At 41.7% G+C, this 21,089-nt stretch overlaps 2 protein-coding genes across 7 annotated transcripts in view; one reads left to right on the plus strand and one right to left on the minus strand.

The window, feature by feature from the left end:
- The window catches only part of POLR1A (RNA polymerase I subunit A), a 104,983-nt gene extending 86,644 nt beyond the window's left edge, over positions 1-18,339 (minus strand). For all 5 annotated transcript variants that reach the window (XR_006734749.1, XM_045550010.1, XM_045550009.1 and 2 more), the window contains exons 1-6: positions 18,145-18,339; positions 12,552-12,756; positions 11,202-11,351; positions 3,614-3,721; positions 2,584-2,669; positions 2,355-2,458 (exon numbers count right to left, since the gene is read on the minus strand). Coding sequence is in view for 4 of the 5 variants with exons in the window: in XM_045550010.1 (XP_045405966.1) it covers positions 2,355-2,458; positions 2,584-2,669; positions 3,614-3,721; positions 11,202-11,351; positions 12,552-12,756; positions 18,145-18,221 (730 nt within the window). In the remaining variant the exon portion in view is untranslated. The remainder of the gene's footprint in view (positions 1-2,354; positions 2,459-2,583; positions 2,670-3,613; positions 3,722-11,201; positions 11,352-12,551; positions 12,757-18,144) is intronic.
- Positions 18,340-18,687: 348 nt separating this feature from the next.
- Positions 18,688-21,089, plus strand: part of PTCD3 (pentatricopeptide repeat domain 3) — a 29,940-nt gene continuing 27,538 nt past the window's right edge. For both annotated transcript variants that reach the window (XM_045550011.1, XM_045550012.1), the window contains exons 1-3: positions 18,688-18,808; positions 20,823-20,875; positions 20,989-21,025. In XM_045550011.1, the coding sequence (XP_045405967.1) occupies positions 18,705-18,808; positions 20,823-20,875; positions 20,989-21,025 (194 nt within the window). In that variant the 5' untranslated portion in view covers positions 18,688-18,704. The remainder of the gene's footprint in view (positions 18,809-20,822; positions 20,876-20,988; positions 21,026-21,089) is intronic.

Here is a 21,089-nt window from a genome sequence, read left to right on the forward strand (position 1 = left end):
TAACCTAAAGACCAATTTGGTGGGCATTTCTGGAAATGAGTATCTGCACCTTCTCTCCCACTAAGCAGGTTTGAAAGGCTGAGGAAGATTGGTCGAATCTCCCCAGCTCTTGTCCCAGCAGTGCCCCCACTGCAGTTTAGGCACCATGAAGACAGAGTTGTTCAATCACGGCATCTTAAAGCGTCCGAAGAGACCTGTGGGAGGCCACCTTCTAACACACACTGCACCCTCTCCTACCAAGACACCTCTGCAGCCTGCAACAGCAAAATCTGCCTAGCTGGGATTTCAGAGCATCTACAATGTGAGTTTCTTTCGTTAAGGGCAGCCATATGAAAATGGGCTTCAGAGGTCAAATAACCTGGGAAGATTGGATTACAGTGGCTGCCGGGAGTATCTCTGCTATAAGAGTTCTCATTTTAAATGCTAATGTGCCACATGGGGCTCAGGAAGTGTGAGTAACATTTCACAAGTCATGGCACTCCTCATGGGATCACTAGTCCATGGGGACCATTTAGGCGCAGGCCTTACTTCTTGGGTCCCTCTCGTACCAGGAACGTGGTCAGATCCATGCTCAGAGCTCACCTGCCTCCATACCACCGGCTCCCTGCAGTTCCTGATCTGTGTCACCAGCAGCCCCTTCTGAGAGCAGAGGCCATATGGTGTGGTCTCTCTCTAGGCATAGTGCTCACAAATACAGTCCTGGCACGATGCTGACTGCCCAAAAAGTAAATGTTTGTAAAATACTAAAAACCCAATCCTGGAGCTGTCAAGGACTACTGTCTACCTGTTTCTAATGCACAGACTTTAGGTTGCACCATTATATTCTCATGGCTACAATAAAAGATTTTTTCAGAGGAACAGGTTTGGCAAAGGCATTGAAAGGTTACTTCGCTGCTGGCCATTTGTCCCAAAGAAACAGTGATCTTCTTAGAATCCTGACCTTCTTTGTTCTTGATCTATGAACATTTTCTAAGGCATCCTAAGAGCTACAGCAGCAAATCCCAACTGGTATTAAGAAAAAATTGTTTTAAGTGTTATTTAATAGGTAAGTATAGAAAAATCTACTCTTGAGGTATTAACTGATAACCATTAAATAAAATTAAACAGGCTTTCTAAATGTAGTGTGCTATATTGGATTGGACCCTGGAACATAAAAAGGAAACTACTGGAAAAACTGGCAAAATTCAAATAAAGTCTGTAGTTTAGATAACAGTGTTGTACTAGTGTTAAACTCTTAGTTTTGACAAATGCATCACGGTGTGCTAAGATGTTACGTTAGGAAAAACTAAGCAGAGTATACCGGAACTCCCTGTAAAACGTTTGCTACTCTTCTGAAGTCTCAAACCATTCTAAAATACAAGTTTTATTAAAAGATTATAAACAGGGTTTTAACTCCAGGTCTTGCCAGAGTCTTAAGGATACATCATGCATCTCCAGGAGGGGGACTTATTTCCCTGCCTTTTCTATGTTCAAGCCCTGGAAAAAGGTCTAGCAACGTTATCTGCTATGAACTTTCGTGCATGTGATTTCCTCAACTCTAGGCAAGAGGCTTTATTATCGCCTTTCTATGGAGCTGGAAACCAAAGCTCCAAAAGTAGCCTCTCTAAGCCATTCAGAATAAACAGCAGAGCCAAGTGTCAATAGCAGGTTGTGCTTTTTCTACCCTGGCATGTTGATGATATAATAAAAACTGAACAGTTAACATCTACAGAGCCCACAGTGCATAGTAGGTACTGGTCTCAGTACTTCACCACTTAAGAATAAAAACCAAAAAGTATGCTTAGACAAGACTATAACTACAAATATTAAAAAGTGGGAGTACTAAGTCAGTCTCTCAAAATATTCTCCAAGTCCCCGTAAGAGCGAGCAAGGCCGAGGAGGGGACTCCAGCCCCGGGATCTGGATGGACAGCCAGGAGCAGCCTGCAGGAGCCTGCTAACATTTTGCTGAATTCGTACAGTTTTTCCTAAAAATGATTCACTTACATTTTACTCCAAAATAAATCCACACTTGTTTTACCATAAAATGTTTCGAAATATTTGCCAAGTGAATCTCTTAATTTTTTCCTCAAAACTCTTTCAGAAAAATGACCACTTGAGGCAAAAAGCACTTGTGAGGCACTGCCTCATAAAGCAGCCCCGCCCGCAGTTCTCCTGTGCGAGGCCTGGGCGGGGTGCTCGCCAGGATCCCTGCCAACCCCTGACCTGGATACTGTCCCGCCACTGGCCCATCCCAAACACAGCTGGGAAACATGTGCCGAAGAGGACCAGGTACTCCCAAGGTTTAGGACACATCTGACGGCCATGTATGAGAAACATGGCGGAGGAGGTCCTCCCAGGACCCAGCCTGCTTACCCACGAGTTCTGGGTCCTTCTGGTCAGCTTTCCTGTGCACCATGGCTGGAAATGTGATCGTCAACTTGCTGTTGTGTTCCTTTCGGACAACTGACCGCCCAGTCCTGAACGGGGCAGTTATGATTGAGGAGAGAAAAAAACCCCAATAAGACATTGAATAGTAGCTCTGAGTGACTGGCCAGAGACCTCTCGCCTGGGGGAAGGGAAAGGCAAGCACCCCAATACTTACTTGCAGTGGGGACATCGCTTCGCAGCCATATGTGCCTTCCAGAAGTAAGCAATGAGCTTGCTCCTGCTCTCACACACATTTTTTACCTGTTAAAAAAAGTCAGAGAACTTTAGAGTGCCATTTTGAGGAGAATCCCATATGTATTCATTTTCAAGTTAATTTTAACCAGAGGAAACACTGCTTTCCCCACTTTCTTAAACAAAATCTTCCACAGAACCCTAACATAGCTGAGCCTGGCTGATTACTGAGTGACCTCTTTAAGTCTTGTTTCCTCATTTATAATGTAGGAATAAGAATGGTTTAACCATCTCAGCAAGCTGTTACTAAGATAAAGAGATCATGAATGCAGTAGGAGGCTAGGAATACAGTAAGTACTCAATAAATGCTAGTTACTATAATTTTTAAAACAAACCTCTGGGGATGCAGCTGGCTTCCCTCAGATGGCCCTCAGAGTTCTGAAGGAGGCACATCCACAGTCCGGCCACATGAGTGGTTCTAAGCCTGGTGTAAATAGGAACCACCTAGGAGCTTTTGTAACCCCCACTTGGGCCTTTCCCCAGACTACTTAATTCAGAATCTCTGGTGTGACACCTGGGCACGAGGTGAATCAGAGTTGAAGATTAGTACTGTGGGCTGATTATCTACTCTATCCATTTATTCATTCATTGAGCAGATTACTACTACTTACACAGGTGTTATGGCGGGGAGGATGAGGTAGCAGTGGTGGAGGCAGAAAGTGCTGGAGAGAGAAAAGTGAATGTTTGCTGGATGCTGTACCTAAAAATACCTAAACCACCTGACGTCACCTAACCCTTTCATCAGTCCTGCAGGCAGGCATTAGAGATGAGACAATGGACACTTGGGGATAGCTGTGTAATTTGTGAAGTCATAGGCCCCATTAACAGGCAGACTTGGGATTCAAATGCAATCAACTCTGGGAAGCCAAAAGTGTAAGCAATGACAGTGCAGAGGGAACTAGGACAGTTAGGCTGAAAACAGAGTTATGGGAGAAGAGACAGTGATAACTCACATGTGCGCCCTGGGACCCCAGGAGGTTGTTCTGCACGATTTCAGCTGTGTATTGTTCTAACTCCTCCTGAATTTCGAAGGCAGAAGGATTAGCATTTTCTTCTAGAAACTGAAAAACAAAGAGGAAAACCATGTAACTGCAGAGGGCCATATTACTGCAGGAGGCTCTTCAAGGGTGGAAGAGATTATTCTGAGGGGAGTAAAATAAACCATGTCTGCTGTGTTGCATTTTCAAAACAGCAAGGCAACATTGCTGTTAAAACATCAAACAAGCAGCCTGAGCAAGAGCAAGACCTCATTTCTACAAAAAACAGAAAAATTAGCCAGGCATTCTACCACGCGCCTGCAATCCCAGCTACTTGAGAGGCTGAGGCAGGAAGATTATTCGAGCCCAGGAATTTGAGGTTGCAGTGAGCTACGACATTGCCACTGTACTTTGGCCTGGGCGACAGAACAAGACCCTGTCTCTAAATCAATCAATCAATCAATCAATCAATCAAACAAGAGAACATCTTGCTTCCAGTAACAGTGGGCTAGATCATTCAGATCACACCTAAGACTGCAAGGAACCAAGACAGGTTAAAATATTTTAAAAATCTTAACGCTCTGAAGAGCTGACAAGACAATGAGGAATAACCAGGCCACATGGAAGGAGAAACAGGAATCTAGCGAGGACAAGGAGCATGCATGCCACATGTGTGCTGATATATGGCATTGTTCAGCGTACTCATGTGCCCCTGGGGAAGACACTGGCACAGATGTCCATGATGCTCCTTGAAGCTCTGTGACATGGCCGCCCTGGCCTTGAGTATTTTTTCCAATTCAGTACTTCTGAACATATTTTGAAGCTCTCAAATGGTGTAGGAGGCAGAAATCAAAGCCTAAAGCTAAGCCGGGTGCAGTGGCACATGTCTGTAGTGCCAGCTACTTGGAAGGCTGAAGCAGGAGGATCACTTGAGCACAAGAGTTTGAGGCTGCAGTGAGCTACGATTGTGCTTGTGAACAGCCACTGCATTCCAGCCTGGGCAACATAGCAAGACCCCATCTCAAAAAAAACCAAAAGCCTAAAGCTAGTGCAAGGATAGGAATCTAACAGGAAATCATCACTCCCCACCCTCAACACACAAAAACAGAAAGCTGGGAACTCAAAGGGCTATAGCCTCAGGAACTACCAGCCTTCCTGCAATCATTCGGGCAGTCCAGGGAGCTTTAATCTTTGAACCTGGACTATGGTTGGTAGTGCCGCCAAGAAGCAATGAGAATCCTCTTTAGAGGAAGGCAGCATTATCTTGTGCCTCAGATGATTATTCCCACAAAGAATTCTTAAAGTACAATGGCAAACAAACTGTCAAAAATAAGTACACAAGGGAACACGGGAACGGGAGAGAGTTTCCGGGGACATGGACAATATGCTGACATTGAAGGGTATCTTACAGATGGTTATTTTGTAACTATTTGTTAAATTGTTCATATGATTAATGCATTTTTATGAGTATATTTATGAAAAAATTTTTAAGAGTGTAGGTACCATAAATAATTTCATGCCAATAAATTTTAAACTTTAGATGAAACGGACAGATTCCTAAAAAAATATAACTGAGTAAAAGCTTAAGAAAATTTTTTCTCTCTCCCTTCACCCTCTTCAATCACTCTTTTGGACAAATTTGACCTTGAGTTAACTTTTTAGCTCTGTTCCCCTGGAGATGTGATTGTAAGTGGAAATGTCAGTTGTGTCATTAGGCAACATTGCTGATGGTAAAAGTAATCGGGTTGGTTAGACTGCATCAGGACTATGAATGAACTACAAATACCTGGGGAAACCCCAGCTCTGAGCTTCCCTGAGTCCTAAATCAGCATATCCTTGAGGGTCCCAGGAAGCCCAGCCCATGGAACTGTCACAAAGGATATCAATTCCGTTTTTGGACATGTGGCTTCTAGGCCAGGGTGGCTCCTGAAGCCACTGATACGATCTTGTTCTTTTGCTTTCGAGCAGTCAGTCACACGGGGAGCCACAGAAGACTAGTCCCTGGACATCCGTGAGGACAACTGCTAAAGAGAAATGTGTGGCACTGCCCTGCTGGCATACTATGTCTCCAATCTTCCACAAATTCTTTCAAAGCATTTTAAAGAGAGAGAAAGAAAGAATTCTGTAATTCATTTTATGAAGCTGATATAATCTAGATACCCAAACTAATTACAGATGTAAAAATCCTAAGCAAAATATTAGGAAATCAAATCCAGCAACATATTAAAAAGGGAATGTATCATGAATAAGTTGGGTATATACCAGGAACTCAAGATTAGTTTAACATCAGAAAAGGAATCAAGTAACTTCACCATGTTACCTGCTTAAAAAGGAGACAAATTACCTGAAAATCTTCATAGATACTATTAATAAAAAAGTGATAAAGTTCAATATTCAGCTATTACAGTAAGATAAGAGCTTCCTAATCTGCTAAAAAAGACTACAAATGCTCAGTAAACACTGGTGAAATACTGAAAGGTTTCCCTACTTTCTTGGTACAATTTATTTTTATTTTGAACCAATCTCAAACTTACAGAAAAATTACAAGTATTTCCAAAAATCTCTTTTGGGGACAACCATTTGAGAGTAGACTACTGATCTGATGGTCTATCAGCCCCAAATACTTTGGTGAACATTTTCTACAAACAGGGACACTCTCCAATACAACCATGATACAGTCATCAAAAACAGTAAATCAACATTAACAAATTATTACCATCTATCCACATACACCATTAAAGTTTTGCCAATTCCCTTAAAAATGTCCTTCATAGCAAGAGTATCCAGTTCAGAGCCACCTGTTACATTACATCTACTGGTCACGTCTTTTTTTAGTCTCCTTCAGTTTAGAATAGTTGCTTAGTGTTTAACTTTGAAGGCATTAACACTGTTGAAGATTAAAGGCGAGTTTCATAGAAAATCCCTCAATTTAGGTGTGTCTGATGTTTCCTCATAATCAGATTCAGCTGATGCATCTTTGGCAGGAATATCCAGAAGTGATGCTCTGTTCTCACTGCATTGTATGAGGTGGTGAGTGATTTCAACCTGTTCCAACAGGTGATGTTCACTTTGACCACTTGAGTAAGGGTGTGACTGACTGCTAGGCTTCTCTACTATACAGTTACTCTTCTCCTCCACCAACCTTTGAAATTAATAAAGATTACCTGTGTGTATGTGAGGGAGTTGCAGTATTTTGAAAGTGTGTAAGTAGCCTGTTACTTAAACTTTCAGTCATTCAGTTCATTTTTCCTTTTATAACAGTATGAACTCATGGAGTTCATGGACTCCTACTTCATGCAATGGGTCATAATCTTTTACTACTGTCATTTATTTTGAAGCTCAAATTGTGCTAGATTGGGCACAGTGTGAGCCCTTCACAGAGGCTCCTGTGTCCTTCTGACATGTCCCATCACTCTTTGCGCATGTTCTATCTAGGCTGGTCTTGTACTTTCTCTGTCCCAGCCCTAGATCAGCCATTTCTCCAAGAAGCTCTTTTAGTGGAAAACAGTATTTAGAAGCCACGCTATGGGTGCTAGGTATGCTCATTTGGACCACTGCTCCAAGACCTTCCCAGGGATAGAGCCAGGGGAAAATACATGTGTATACACACACCACAGTTCACACTGATACTTTTAATTCCACTTCAACAGTACAGGATTAACTCTATGTCTTCTCCTTTGTATATTTGTAACTCTCTTTGCTGATAGTGTGATATCTGGCCCCCACTACCCTTAACTTATGTATTCATTCAATCAATCCCTCTCCCTGTATGTAACCACTCTATCTCTGCTGTCATCCACTCCTCTACACGGACCCCTCTCACCCTTGCTCTACCCATCCAATGTCTTTAGGACTTGGGCTCACACCCACACCAGTCCATCCTCCTTGTGGACCCTCTCATTGCCGTATTTGGGCTCATGTATCCCACGTAGGGCCACCCTCTCACCTGACTTGGGCAGACATGACCCATGAGGAGCTTTTATCTCTAAACGAACATCCTCCTCATGCTATTTGAGCTCTGGCATTCCTTATGGGGCTGCTCATATGTGCAGGGATCCCCTCTCACCATACTCAGGTTGAGCCCCTGTGCTGGGACACCCTCCCCACAGATACTTTCCTCACCCCGCTGGTGCTCAGACACCACACTGGACCACGCCTCTATGTGGAATCCCACCTTGCTGTAAGCAGCTAATGCCTTTAGGACTGAAGTATCCAGGAAGACGGAGGGGAAGGAGAAAGGGAAACACTTGCTCTTTGTGACAAGAGACAAGACAAGGATGCCTACTACCACTTTAACATGGTAATATAGATCTTAGTCACCAAAATAATGTATGCAAAAGAACCCCCAAAACTAAGGATTGGAAAGGAGCAAAACTGCCAGTATTTGCAGATGATATGATTGTGCTGAAAATATAAAAGTATCTATCAAAAGTATCAGAATTGATGAGACAATTTTGCCAGGTTGCCACATTTAAAAAAAAATTGAATAATATTTTGATATACCAACAAGCAGAAAATGAAATTTTAAATAAGGTATTTTTAATAGCACCAGAAAGCCTGAAGTATTAATAAATACTAATTAGGAAAAGAAAAATATTTCTTTACATTAGAGAGATCTAATGATCACCACCTTACCCAAAAGTAACCAGCCAGAGCAATTAGGCAAGAGAAAAAAAAAAATAAAGGGCATCCACATTGTCACTGTTCACAGCTGACATGAACTTATACACAGAAAAACCTAAAGATTCTACCAGAAAACTCTTGGAACTGATAAATAAATTCAGTAAAGTTACAGGATACAAAATCAACATACAAAAATCAGTAGTAGTTCTATACACAAAAAACGAACTAGGTGAAAAAGAAATTAACAAGGCAATCCCATTTATAATAACTATAAAAAAAATACCTAAGAATAAATTTACCCAAGGAGATGAAAGATCTCTACAAGGAAAACTACAGAACACTGATGAGAGAAAATGAACAGGGCACAAACAAATGAAAAAACATCCCATGCTCAGAGATTGGAAGAACTAATATTGTTAAAATGACCATATTACCCAAAACAATCTACAGATTCAATGTAATCTCTATCAAAATACCAACAACAATCCAAAGAAATCCAAAATAAAAACTGTAAGAGATCCCAAATAGCCAAAGTAATCCTGAACAAAAAGAACAAAGATGGAGGAATCACACTTCCAGACTTCAAAATATATTACAAAGCTATAGGAACCAAAATAGCACAGCATAAAAATAGACTAATAGACCAGTGGAAGAGAATAGAGAATCCAGAAGTAAACCCACATACTCATAGCCAACTGATTTTCAACAAAGGTACTAAGAACATACACTGGGGAAAGGACAGGTTCTTTAATAAATGGTGCCGAGAAAGCTGGGTATCTATGTGCAGAAGAATGAAACTAGACCACTACCTCTCATCCTATAAAAAAATCAACTCAAAGTAGATCAAAGATCCAAATGTAAGATCTGAAACTGTAAAACTACTAGAAGAAAACACAAGGGAAACACTTTAGGATATTGGTCTGGGAAAAGATTTTATGAATAAGGCCTCAAAGCACAGGCAACAAAAACAAAAATAAACACATGGAATTACATCAAACTAAAAAGCTTCTGCATAGCAAAGAAAACAATCAACAATGTGAAAAGATAACCTACAAAACAGAAGAAAGTATGTGCAAACTAGTCATCTGACAAGGGTTTCATACGCACAATATATAAGGAACTCAAACATCTCAAGAGCAAAAAAATAAACAATCTGATTTAAAAATGGGCAAATGATCTGAACAGACATTTCTCAAAAGACATACAAATGGCCAATAAAAATATGAAAAAATATTCAGCATCACTAATTATCAGGGAAATGCAAATCAAAACCACAATGAGCTATCATCTCACCCTAGTTAGGATGACTATTATCAAAAAACCAAAAAATAACAAATGCTGGTGAGGATGCAGAGAATAGAGAACTCCTACACACTGTTCATGGGAATTTAAACTAGTACAGCCACTATGGAGGTTCCTCAAAAAACTCCAAGTAGAACAACCATATGATCCAGCAATCCCACCATTAAGTATTCATCTAAAGAAAAGGAAACCATCGTATCAAAGATGTATTTGCACCCCCATGTTAATTGCAGCACTATACTCAATAGTCAAGATATGGAATCAACCTAGATTTCCAACAACAGACAAATGGATAATGAAAATATGGTATATCCACAATGGAATATTTTTCAGCCATAAAAAAGGAATGAGATACTGTCATTTGCAACAACATGGATGGAACTGGAGGACATTACAGTAAGTGAAATAAGCCAGGCACGGAAAGTTAAATACTGCATGTTCTCACTCACATATGGAAGCTAAAAAAAAAAGTTGACCTATAGAAGTAAAAAGTAGAATAGAAGATGCTAAAGGCTAGGAAGTATAGGGAGAAAGATATTTGTTAAAGGACACAAAATTACAGCTAGATAGGAAGTGTTCTATAGAACTGTAGAATAACTATAGTTAACAATAATGTATTATATAGTTTCAAATAGCTAGAAAAAGGATATCGAATGCTCCCAACATGAAGAAATGACAAATGTTTGAGGTGATGGATATGCAAATTGCCCCATCTGACCACCATACATTATCTGTATTACACCATCACTATAAATATGTACAATTACTATGTATCAATAAAAAATAACAAAAAAACCCCCAAAGAGTAACCAAACTTAGCATTACTAATAGCAGGACAACCTGAGATCACGTTCTTCCTAAAATGATACAATACAAAGTATCCTATATTACAAGGTTGTATTCTTGTCAAAATGTGAATCTATTGAGGAAATAATCAGATAAATCCAGAAGGTGAGAAATCCTATAATACAACTGGCCTTGGGTCTTCAAAAAAGTCAATATCATGAAAAGAATTTTCTTTTCTTTTCTTTTTTTTTGAGACAGAATCTCATTCTGTTGCCCCAGCTAGAGTGCAGTGGCATCATCATAGCTCACAGCAATCTCAAACTCCTGGGCTCAAGTGATCCTCCTGCCTCAGCCTCCCAAGTAGCTGGGACTATAGGTGTGCACCACCATGCTCAGCTAATTTTTCTATTTTTTGTAGAGACAAGGGTCTTGCTCTTGCACAGGCTGGTCTTGAACTCCTTCCTGCCTTGGCCTCCTAGAGTGCTAGGATTATAGGCATGAGCTACCACGCCTGGCTGAAAAAGAATTTTCTACATTAAAACATTCTATAATAAAATAGACCAAAAGAGAAGCAACAATCAAAAGCAATCTATAAACCTTGATCGAATAACAAGTCCAGCAATGAAAAGCTCATTAATGAATAAAATGGTATTTCTCTGTTGTTTTCAATGATATTTCTTCAATTACTCTTAAAGTTTCACATTTTCATATCTAGCTATTGGTACTCAGTTATGAGATAAAGGTCAAACATTCTGGTGAATATTAGGATAGTAACTAGAAACAACATACAAACATCATTTATTCCCCACCACTTTGGCTTTCCTGATTTCTGTGACCGACACTACATACTTACCCTGTTCAGAATTCGCTCCAGCTCGTAGACTGCTTGTAGGGCCCCGACTTCTAGAACTCTCAGCTGGCAGACTAAGAGGTGAATCACAGCCCGGGGACAAGTCAGCATGTGGCAGTTTAAACAAGAGCCCCGGAGCAGCAGGTAGAGTTTCTGGAGAGGGAATAAAAACAAACAGGATATTAAAAAGAGACATAGTAGTCATGATAATTTTCTGTGTATTCCCAAGTTTTGTCTTTATGTAGTCAGTGTACTCCTTTAAGAATTTCACTTAAGCCCATATGCTTAGAAAGCCCTTTTCAACCCTAAAAACTAGATATATACTACTTTCTATTTTCCATTATGGTTTCTTTTTTTTCTTTTCTTTTTTTTAAGAGATAAGTCTCACTCTATCACCCAGGCTAGAGTGCCGTGCCATGGTCATAGCTCGCAGCAACCTCAAACTCCTGGCTCAAGCAATCCTCTTGTCTCAGCATCCCAGGTAGCTGGGACTAAAGGCTATGACACCAAGCCCAGCTAATTTTTAAAATTGTTTTTTGTATAGACAAGGTCTCACTATGTTGCTCAGGCTGATTTTGAACTCTTGGTCTCAAGCAATACTCCCACCTTGGACTCCCAAAGTGCTAGGGTTACAGGCGTGAGCCACCACACCCTGCTATGGTTTCATTTTAATCCATTAAAATTTGAAATTTACTTTGGGTGTAGGACCTGAGGTAGGGGGAGTATCTTTACTTTATATCAATTATTTAACAAAGATAGTTCTCTTTCTTTAATATGATTAACTGACAAAAACCATGTCCATGTATACCATGATCTGTGTAGCTTAAAAAAAAATCCTGGCAGTTAGGTTACCTGACATAGAAAGCTGAACATGTACAAGAAGGACTCTAGACAGTAGCTTCATTTTGAACTTACTGTCGGGCTTGCCGGGGCTTTGCTTCTCCTACCACCAAGCAGGAGCCCAGGGATCCACCTGAAGGGCTCAGGGAGGCCTTGAGAACACTTAAGTTCCCTCTATTACCAGGAAGGTGCCACCTAGGTTTCTAAAGAGCACAAAGCCCCTGCAACAAAAGGTGCAGGGTGTTCATCTGAGCACTCCCCCACCTGCCCACGATTAGAATCAAGCTGTGGCTCTTCTCAACTGGAATCAAACTGAAACTCGTTTAGTTAGGGCTACAGGGCATGTGGAAGTAATTGTATTTGGCTCCCCCACGTTTTAAATCTCATTCTAAAGAACGCATTCACTCCCAGTGTCTGGAGCTTAACCTCCTCAGACACATCCTGTGGGGGGTAGGCCACACTCACACATCCCACGAGCAGCCCTGAGACCCACGCATCCAGGGAGGTACGTACGTCGAAGAGGAGAGGGTTGTACACTGTGAGCGGGAGCTCAATGTGGCCCAGGTGCCCGGAGCAGTTGCTGAAGTCCTGCACGCAGGTGGAGCACACTTCTTTGGAATCCGCAGGGCCCAAAGCTAAATCGTACAGGCCGTTTGCTGATGGGTTTCCCAAGCTGTCCAGGTACCGAGGATTTGTAATGGATTTAACACTTAATTTCCTAAGGAGATAAAAAAGACCGAGGGCAAACTGAGGTTACCAACCTCTCTGGTGTTTCCTTTCTGGCACTCTCAAAAGTAGCAAGTAGCAAGTGATTAAATACACAAGTGCTAAATAAGTTAAGAGTAGTAAAATCTTCAGAAAGATAGATTTAGAGCAAAACTTGCACCAAGTACACCGGCAGACTATTTATAAAAAGGAGTTAAGCTTCTATTATACACTGAATGCTCTACAGGCAGCATTATTTAGTCTTGGTCTGAACCCTTGGAGATGGGCATCACTATATATACACATTTTTCCGAGGAGGAAACTGAGGCTCAGAGCATTAGGTGATTTCATCCAGGTAACACAGCCAGAATGTGAGAGAGGCAGGATATGAACAAGATCTATTCCAAAGCCCACACAGTTCAATGAAGGGGACATGATACAATAATCCCTGCATGTAGGTATAGTAAATTCCAGAAAATTAAATACAAATATTCAAACCTTTGAGAAACATAACTTGCTTTACAAAAGGTTTCATCACATTTTATGTTTAGTTTAAAAGGGACTTCCACAGGACACTTAAAAACTACTTATAAAAAGCCAACTTTGGGCTGGGCGCAGTGGCTCACACTTGTAATCCTAGCACTCTGGGAGGCCGAGGAGGGCGGATCGTTTGAGCTCAGGAGTTCGAGACCAGCCTGAGCAAGAGCGAAACCCCTGTCTCTACTAAAAAAATAGAAAGAAATTAGCTGGACAACTTAAAATATATAGAAAAAAATTAGCCAGGCATGGTAGCACATGTCTGTAGTCCCAGCTACTCGGGAGGCTGAGGCAGAAGGATTGCTTGAGCCCAGGAGTTTGAGGTTGCTGTGAGCTAGGCTGATGCCATGGCACTCTAGCCCGGGCAAGAGAGTGAGACTCTGTCCGCCCCACCCCCCAAAAGCCAACTTTGTACAGAGCCAAATTTCTTTTATGATTTAGAAAATAGAGATAAGGACAAATGAATCATTTGTCTCATATCCTAGAGGAACCTAAGGGCAGGGCCTTGCTGGGGAGGAGAGCCCACTACTGCTACAAACATTCCCTTTAATGAAGCACAAAAATAGAGTTAAGCTCTTCATGATGGTGGCTGTGTACCGAGTGTAAAATGATGGCAGTCCATCAGGAACTAAGCTGTTCAGATCTGGCAGACTGTCTGTTGCATGGTCAGTGTCACCCTGAAAGCCAAGGCCATGTGGAGACAGATCTGCCTATATGGTTACCTTGCTGACAGTAAGTTAATTTCATGAGAAACTTTTAACTCGATAGTCGTGTGTGTGGTCCCTTCCCACAAACCTAAAGTCCACCTGCAACCTTGAACTGGGTTAACACTAAACAAATTACTTATCTTTTTTAATCTTAATTTTTGAAATTGTAATAAAATATACACAACATAAAATTTATCATCTTAACCATTTCTAAGAGTGCGGTTCAGTGGTATTGAGTACATTTGCACTGTGCTACCATCACCACTATCCACCTCCAGAACTCTTTTTTAGCTTACAAAACTGAAACTTTGTACCCATTCCCCATCTCCCTCTCTCCCACCATTTTACTTTCTGCTTCGATTAATCTGACTACTCTGAGTATAGGTGGAATCATACAGTACTTGCCCTTTTATCACTGGCTTATTTCACTTAGCTTAATGTCCTCAAGGTTCATTCATATTGTAGGACATGTCAAAATTTCCTTTCTTTTTAGGACTGAATAATATTCCATTGTATGTCTATGCCACATTTTGTTTATCGACCCATCTGTTGATAGACACCTGGGTTGTGTCCACTTTTTGGCTATTGTGAATAATGCTACTATGAATAATAGGTATATAAATATGTCTTCAAGAACTTACTTTCAATTTCTTGGATTTATACCCAGAAGAATTGTTGGATCATAAGGTAAATCTTATTTTTAATTTTTTTGAGGAACCCATACTGTTTTCCATAGTGGTTGGATCATTTTATGTTCCTGCCAACAGTGTAGAAGGGTTCTACTATCTCGACATCTCCACATCCTGCCCAATACCTGTTATTTTCTGGTTTTTTGATAGTAGCTGTCCTAATGGGTTAGAGGTGGTATCTCACTGTGGTTTTTATTTGCTTTTCCCTGATGATGAGTGATGTTGAGCATGTTTTCATGTGCTTATTGGCCAGCTGTATGTCTGCTTGGGAAAAATGTCTACTTAAGTCCTTTGTCCATTTTAAAATTATTTTTTGTTGTTGAGTTATACTTCTTTATATGTTTTGAATATTAATCCTTTACCAGATTTATGGTATGCGAATATTTTCTCCCATTCCATGGGTTGCCTTTTCACTCTATTGATTATGTCTTTTGTTAACTACTAAACTTTTTTCTCACCTAAAGTTTGGGCATTGAGGTAGCTCTTCTAGGATGATTACAAGATAGTATGCACATAATATATAGTGCCTGGACCAAAGTTCCTCTCTCTTTGCTGGTGTAGAGGAAAAATTCCCTCTCATCGTGATGGGGCTAGAAAAGGGATGAAGAGGACAGGCTATCAGTAAGTATTCCACTGGACAGTACTGAGTTTGGGACCAACAGAGTTAGGTTTGAGGATGATCCCTGCCACTTCCTAGAGAGACATTGTATTCTCTGGGCCTGAATTTCCTTTCCTATAACTGGAGGTACCACCACAAATGGTGGTGGTGTAATAAGGACTGAAAGCGCCAAGTGCTAAGCAGATAGCTCCTCCATCCATCTATTCGTATGCTCAACACATCTACTGAGTGCTTACCATGTGCCAGATATGGTTTTAGGTGCCAAGGAAACAGACAAGAATCCCTATGCTTACGGGCCTTACACCCTATTGGAGGAAGGGAAACACACACAAAAAAATTAAATAAGTGCTATGAAGAAAAATAACACAAGAACGGGAAATGACAGGATGAGCCAGAGGTCGAGAAGGCCACACTAAGGAGATACTTGGGCAAAGGCCTGAATGAGATGTGGGAGCAAGCCATGCAGTCACCCAGGCAGAGGCCTTTACAGGAGAAGGAAGCAGCAAGTGCAAAGGTCCTGAGGTGGGTGTGTGCCTGTGGTGATCTGGGACCAGCAAGAGGCCAGGGTAACTGGAATAGAGGTGAGGTCAGAGAGGTAACAGGGGCCAGAAATGTCCCTTTCAAGCCATTTTCAAGACTTGGAGGCTTTTACTCTGAGTGAGATGGGGATCTAGAATAGTAAAAGGTGGCAGAATTATGTCAAGCCTAGACCCAAATAGGTCTAAAATATTAGTAATAGGTATAAATTTGCTCATGCTGGCATGGTGCAGGGGCTCATGCCTGTAATCCCAGCACTTTGGAAAGCCAAGGTGGAAGGATCACTTGAGGCCAGGAGTTGAAGACCAGCCTGGGCAACATAGTGAGACCCCTCAAATCTCTACACAAAAATAAAGCAATTAGCTAGGCATGGTGGAGCACCTGTAGCCCTAGCTGCTAGGAGGCTGAGGTCGGAGGATCATTTGAGCCTAGGAGTTCAAGGTTACGATGGGCTATCACTGTATCACTGCACTCCAGCCTGGGTGACAGAGTGAGGCTCTGTCTCTACAAAAATTTTTTAAATATGCTCATGCTGTTGTTTGGAAAATCCACAATTATCTCTCAAAAAACTCAGGCAACCTAAAACATTTTTGGTTTTGGTTTATGGCTGGTGACGAGATAATCTGAATTTTGGGGCTAGCACACTGTTACCATTTACGCCAGAGCTTTAGCTTAGGAGTTTATTCATCCATTTATTCAGACTTGAGGATAAAAGAAAGGAATGAGACATACAGGAAGCTCAAGGATAGTGGAGGGAGACAAATATACACAAGCACAAAAAGTAACCAAGGCACCACGAGAGACAACTGTGCTACATGCAAAATGACCTTAGAAAAAGAGGGACATTGCACTGAGCCTTCGGGTGTGTATGCTGAGTTGGGAACAGAGGGAAGTAGGTCCCTGTGGCAGAAAGGACATTCGGAAATAGCTTGAAGAAAGCCCTAAATGCTGAAACATGATGGCAATTTCTGGAATGTGCAAGTAGTTTAACAGGGCTAGAGAAGGGATGATGTTATAACTAAAATCAGCATTGGCCTCATCATGGGAGACTCTGCAGACTATACTAAGAAAGTATCCTTTATCCGAGGGAAACAGAGGACCTTTAGAGGGCTTTAAGAATGACAGTACCGTGATTGTATTTGCACTTGGGAAGAGTAATTTCGACAGAGGTGTGGAGGATGGACCGGACAGGTGTGGTGGGGCAGGTGGAAAGAAAAGACAATTCAAACATGAGATAAGGGCCAGATCTATTGCAGTCTATCACAGTAGTAATTGGGGTAAAAAGCAGGGTATAGAACAAAAAGATATGTAGATAACACAGTAAGAAGTCAATAAATAAATTAGATGTCAGGAGACAGAGGTCTAGAATTATTTCCTGGTTTCTAGTGATCATTTTGCAATAGACTAGTTACACCATTTTGGAGAGGCAAGTCTCTCCTACCTTTCGGGCAGGGGGTGCATGCTGAGTGTTTGATATATGAGTTTAAGACCTCTGTGTGAAATTCAAGTACAGGAGTCCAGATAGCTGAATAAATGGGTCTGAAAATCAGGAAAGGAAATTGGGCTGAAGATCTAAATTTGAGACTATCAATCATGAAAACGGTGAGATTGTCTAGGCACAACACTTAGGATGAGAAAAGCAACATTATCACAATAGAACCTCGAGGAACAACATTATTTAAGGAGTAAAAAGAGGAATGCACTTTGTTCACCAATGTGTCTTTAACGCCTAGGTTAGTGCCTGGCAAACTGGATGCTCAGTAAATATTTCTTAGTGAAGAAATTGGATTAAGTAACAGAAGAATAAGTATTTGCCACAGAAATAGGAGACTCTGAAGACAATAAGGTCCTAGAAGAGACGAAAGTTGCAAAAGGGTGTGGTGGAGACTCAAATGCTACCGTGATCAAAATGAGGACTAAGCAGAGTTCCCTTAACTTAGTTAACTCGGCGGAGACGATAGCAGGGTCCCAGCAAAGAAAATTTATCGCCTGAACTGACACTTGGAAGATAATCATTTTACAGATTAGCTGCGTCAAGCGCGTATGGTAATTCCACAAACGCTTGTCAATTAACGGGGAGACTGGCAGATGCTAAGGCTGCAAACCGGGACACCTCCCTCTCCCCAGCCCCACCGGATTCTAGGCAGTGCACGTCGGCCCATGGACATTCCCCGAACTACAGATCCCAGCAGGACACGCGCCAGACGACGATAGACTCAGCAGACAGGCCGGGCCCAGCAGCCTCTGGGAACAGTAGTTTATGACGGCGACCTCAAGATCCAGGCTGTGCATGCTTCCCACCAACTCCTTACCTGAGCTCTTCGGCCGAATACATCCCGAAGGAAATGCCCTGCAGTCGCCGCCAGGGCATGTTCTTGGAGCCCAACATCCTGCAGGTCAGTTTTGACTTCCGACACCCAGGGAGATGTTATAGTTACCACGGGTAAATTCTCAACTCAGCCTCAAGCCCGGAGCCGCCATGTGATTCCAACTGCGCATGCCCGCGGGAATCGCCAGCCGGAATGAGATTTACGTGGACGAGATCATTTTTGCTGTAGGGGGAAAGGAAAATAGTTGTACGAGTCTCAACTCGCCCTCTTATTTTGAAAACAATCAAAGACATATAAGACATTAAAATAATGGTTTAGAAAAATTTCTTCGAGGCAAATGAAGCGTATTGAGCCTTAGTCTTCGGCGGCAAAGTCTTTCCAACCATGAGCTTGCAACCTCCAATTTCATGATTGCTCTGGTCTTGTTCTGTCTCCGCCAATAGCTGAGCGGTCCCCGCCCCCTTCCTCCCGGCCCCCTCCCCCCGCGCTTTCCGGAAGGTCGGAGGCTTGCTTTCCCAACAAGCTTTGCGGAGAAGCCAAAGATGGCGGCGGCTGGTTCAGTGTTCTTGTGGAAGGTCCGCTGCAGGCTTTGCCTGCCGCTGAACCGTCAGCGGGCAGGACTGTGTGAACGGATATGCAATTTCAGGTAAGAGAAGCTTGAGGGATCCACGAAGAAGACCGCGGAGTCAACTTAGCTGTGTTTCCCGAGAACTGTTGAACTAGGTACAATGGAGTGGTTTGCGCATGCGCGCTCTCGCGGCAGTGTGCGCCGAAACCCAGGCACGCGGAGCTGGTGCTTTGAAATAGGGTTTGAAATGCGTTTATTCATTAGGAGATTACTTATTGTTTTCAGTACTCTGGAGTTAGAACTGTCCGCAAAACTAGGACTTTGTTCTCGTAAAACTCACATTTCTGTGAGTGTTGCTGTTAGCAACTCTACCCCGAATTAAAGAAAAAAAAATATATATATATATGTGTGTGTGTCCTAACTCATTTTAACCCAACCGGAAAGAGCGAGGAGAACTCCTAAGATTTTCCCAAATAAAAGGCAGCCTATGATCCCCACTGTGTGCAGGGTGTCTGCAGAGACGTTTGGCCAAGGAAGTCAGCAAGTTTTCATAAAAGCAGAAAAGTCTAAAAGATCTGACCACACCCTTTGAATCTGTGATTCATCCACCCATTTATGTAATTTTTTTTCATTCAGTGCAAACCGTGGCATTGTGGAACTAATGAGAGACAGTAACATGTAGTGAAAATTTGAGACAAACATCATCTTAGATTTAGTGTTAGCCAGTTCTTCAGTTGGGTGGTAGTAGACATTTTCTCATTTGTAGACTGGAGCTGGTAATAACCACGGTAAAGATTTGTGAGGAATAAGTGAGATATGTAACTTACAATATTTTTTTAATGTACACTCCACCTAGTATTGGAGAAGCCTTTATGCTGCCATTCAGTCCTAGTTCTCCTTTTCCTGCTAATGTCCATTGTTGACATTTTTCTACTCATTTTCTTTGCCTGACAGCAGCATCTCTCTCAGTATTCATCCTCAAGACAATTGCCATCTCTGTTTTAATGTCGTGGGAAACAAATAGCATGATTTGAAAGAGTTGATTTCTATGAGTCTGGAAGGTGCTGCATGCCTGTGATCCCATCTGATGGGGCTGAGGTTGGAGGATCCCTTGAGCCCAGGAGAAGACCAGCCTGAGCAAATAGTGAGACCCTCTCTTCCAAAAACAAAAAAAGTTGATTTCTTTCTGAAATGTCTTTAGCAGAGAGAGGTATTCTTATTTTAAAATGATGCCTGACCAGATACTAGTAGAAAAAGTATTTTTCTATGAAATCACACCTTGACAATTTTTTGAATAGTACTGATGCCATTTAAGATTGGGAAATATGCAATAGTATTGACTGTGCACATTATCTGTATGGTGTGTAAACTGTATTTTTAGTGCGATTAGAACATTTTAAAACTCAGCTGAGGCTGCACAGTGGCTCAGTCTGTAATCCTAGCACTTTGGGAGGCCACTTTCAAACTAGCTGTTCAAATTGTTTTTTTTTTTTTTTTGAGACAGAGTCTTGCACTGTTGCCCAGGCTAGAGTGAGTGCCGTGGCATCAGCCTAGCTCACAGCAACCTCAAACTCCTGGGCTTAAGCAATCCTACTGCCTCAGCCTCCCAAGTAGCTGGGACTACAGGCATGCACCACCATGCCCGGCTAATTTTTTCTATATAGATTTTTAGCTGTCCAAATCATTTCTTTCTATTTTTAGTAGAGACAGGGTCTCACTCTTGCTCAGGCTGGTCTCGAACTCCTGAGCTTGAGCAATCCACCCGCCTCAGCCTCCCAGAGTGCTAGGATTACAGGCGTGAGCCACAGTGAGCCACAGCGCCCGGCCTGTTCAAATTGTTGAACTGCCATTACAAATTTCCTTTTCTTCTGATTCTGTGTAAAGATTGTTTCAAAAACTTTTGACTGTCTCATGTCCATATTTCATATCCATTGAGCGTGCTGTGTAGGCCATGTCTTCTTAGCATGCAGTGACATGAGTTGTCAATTTAATCTATGATAATTGGAAAATTTGGGCTCAAAATGCACATAGGTGGAGGTGAGCTAGGAACCTCGTTAATGAGTATTAGCTTTCGGGCTTTTATTTTTTGCAGATTTTATTCTGGAAGTGCAGCCATCCCAAAGGTTGAAGGAAGTGATGTAACAGGTATGTAAAAAAAAATCTATTGAAATGATTTCATTTTTATATCAACACATTGTATTCCATAATAGTTGCACTATTAGGAAACTGATTCATGTTGTTTTATTTTTCACATTAAGGGATTGAAGAAGTAGTCATTCCAAAAAAGAAAACTTGGTAAGTATTCTATCAGTGTTCATTCAGTAAGCGGTAGAGTGCTAATTAGGAGGGAAACGTAAAG

The sequence above is a fragment of the Lemur catta genome, chromosome 4 (genome assembly GCF_020740605.2).
Source record: "Lemur catta isolate mLemCat1 chromosome 4, mLemCat1.pri, whole genome shotgun sequence".
Taxonomy (NCBI): Eukaryota; Metazoa; Chordata; class Mammalia; order Primates; family Lemuridae; genus Lemur; species Lemur catta.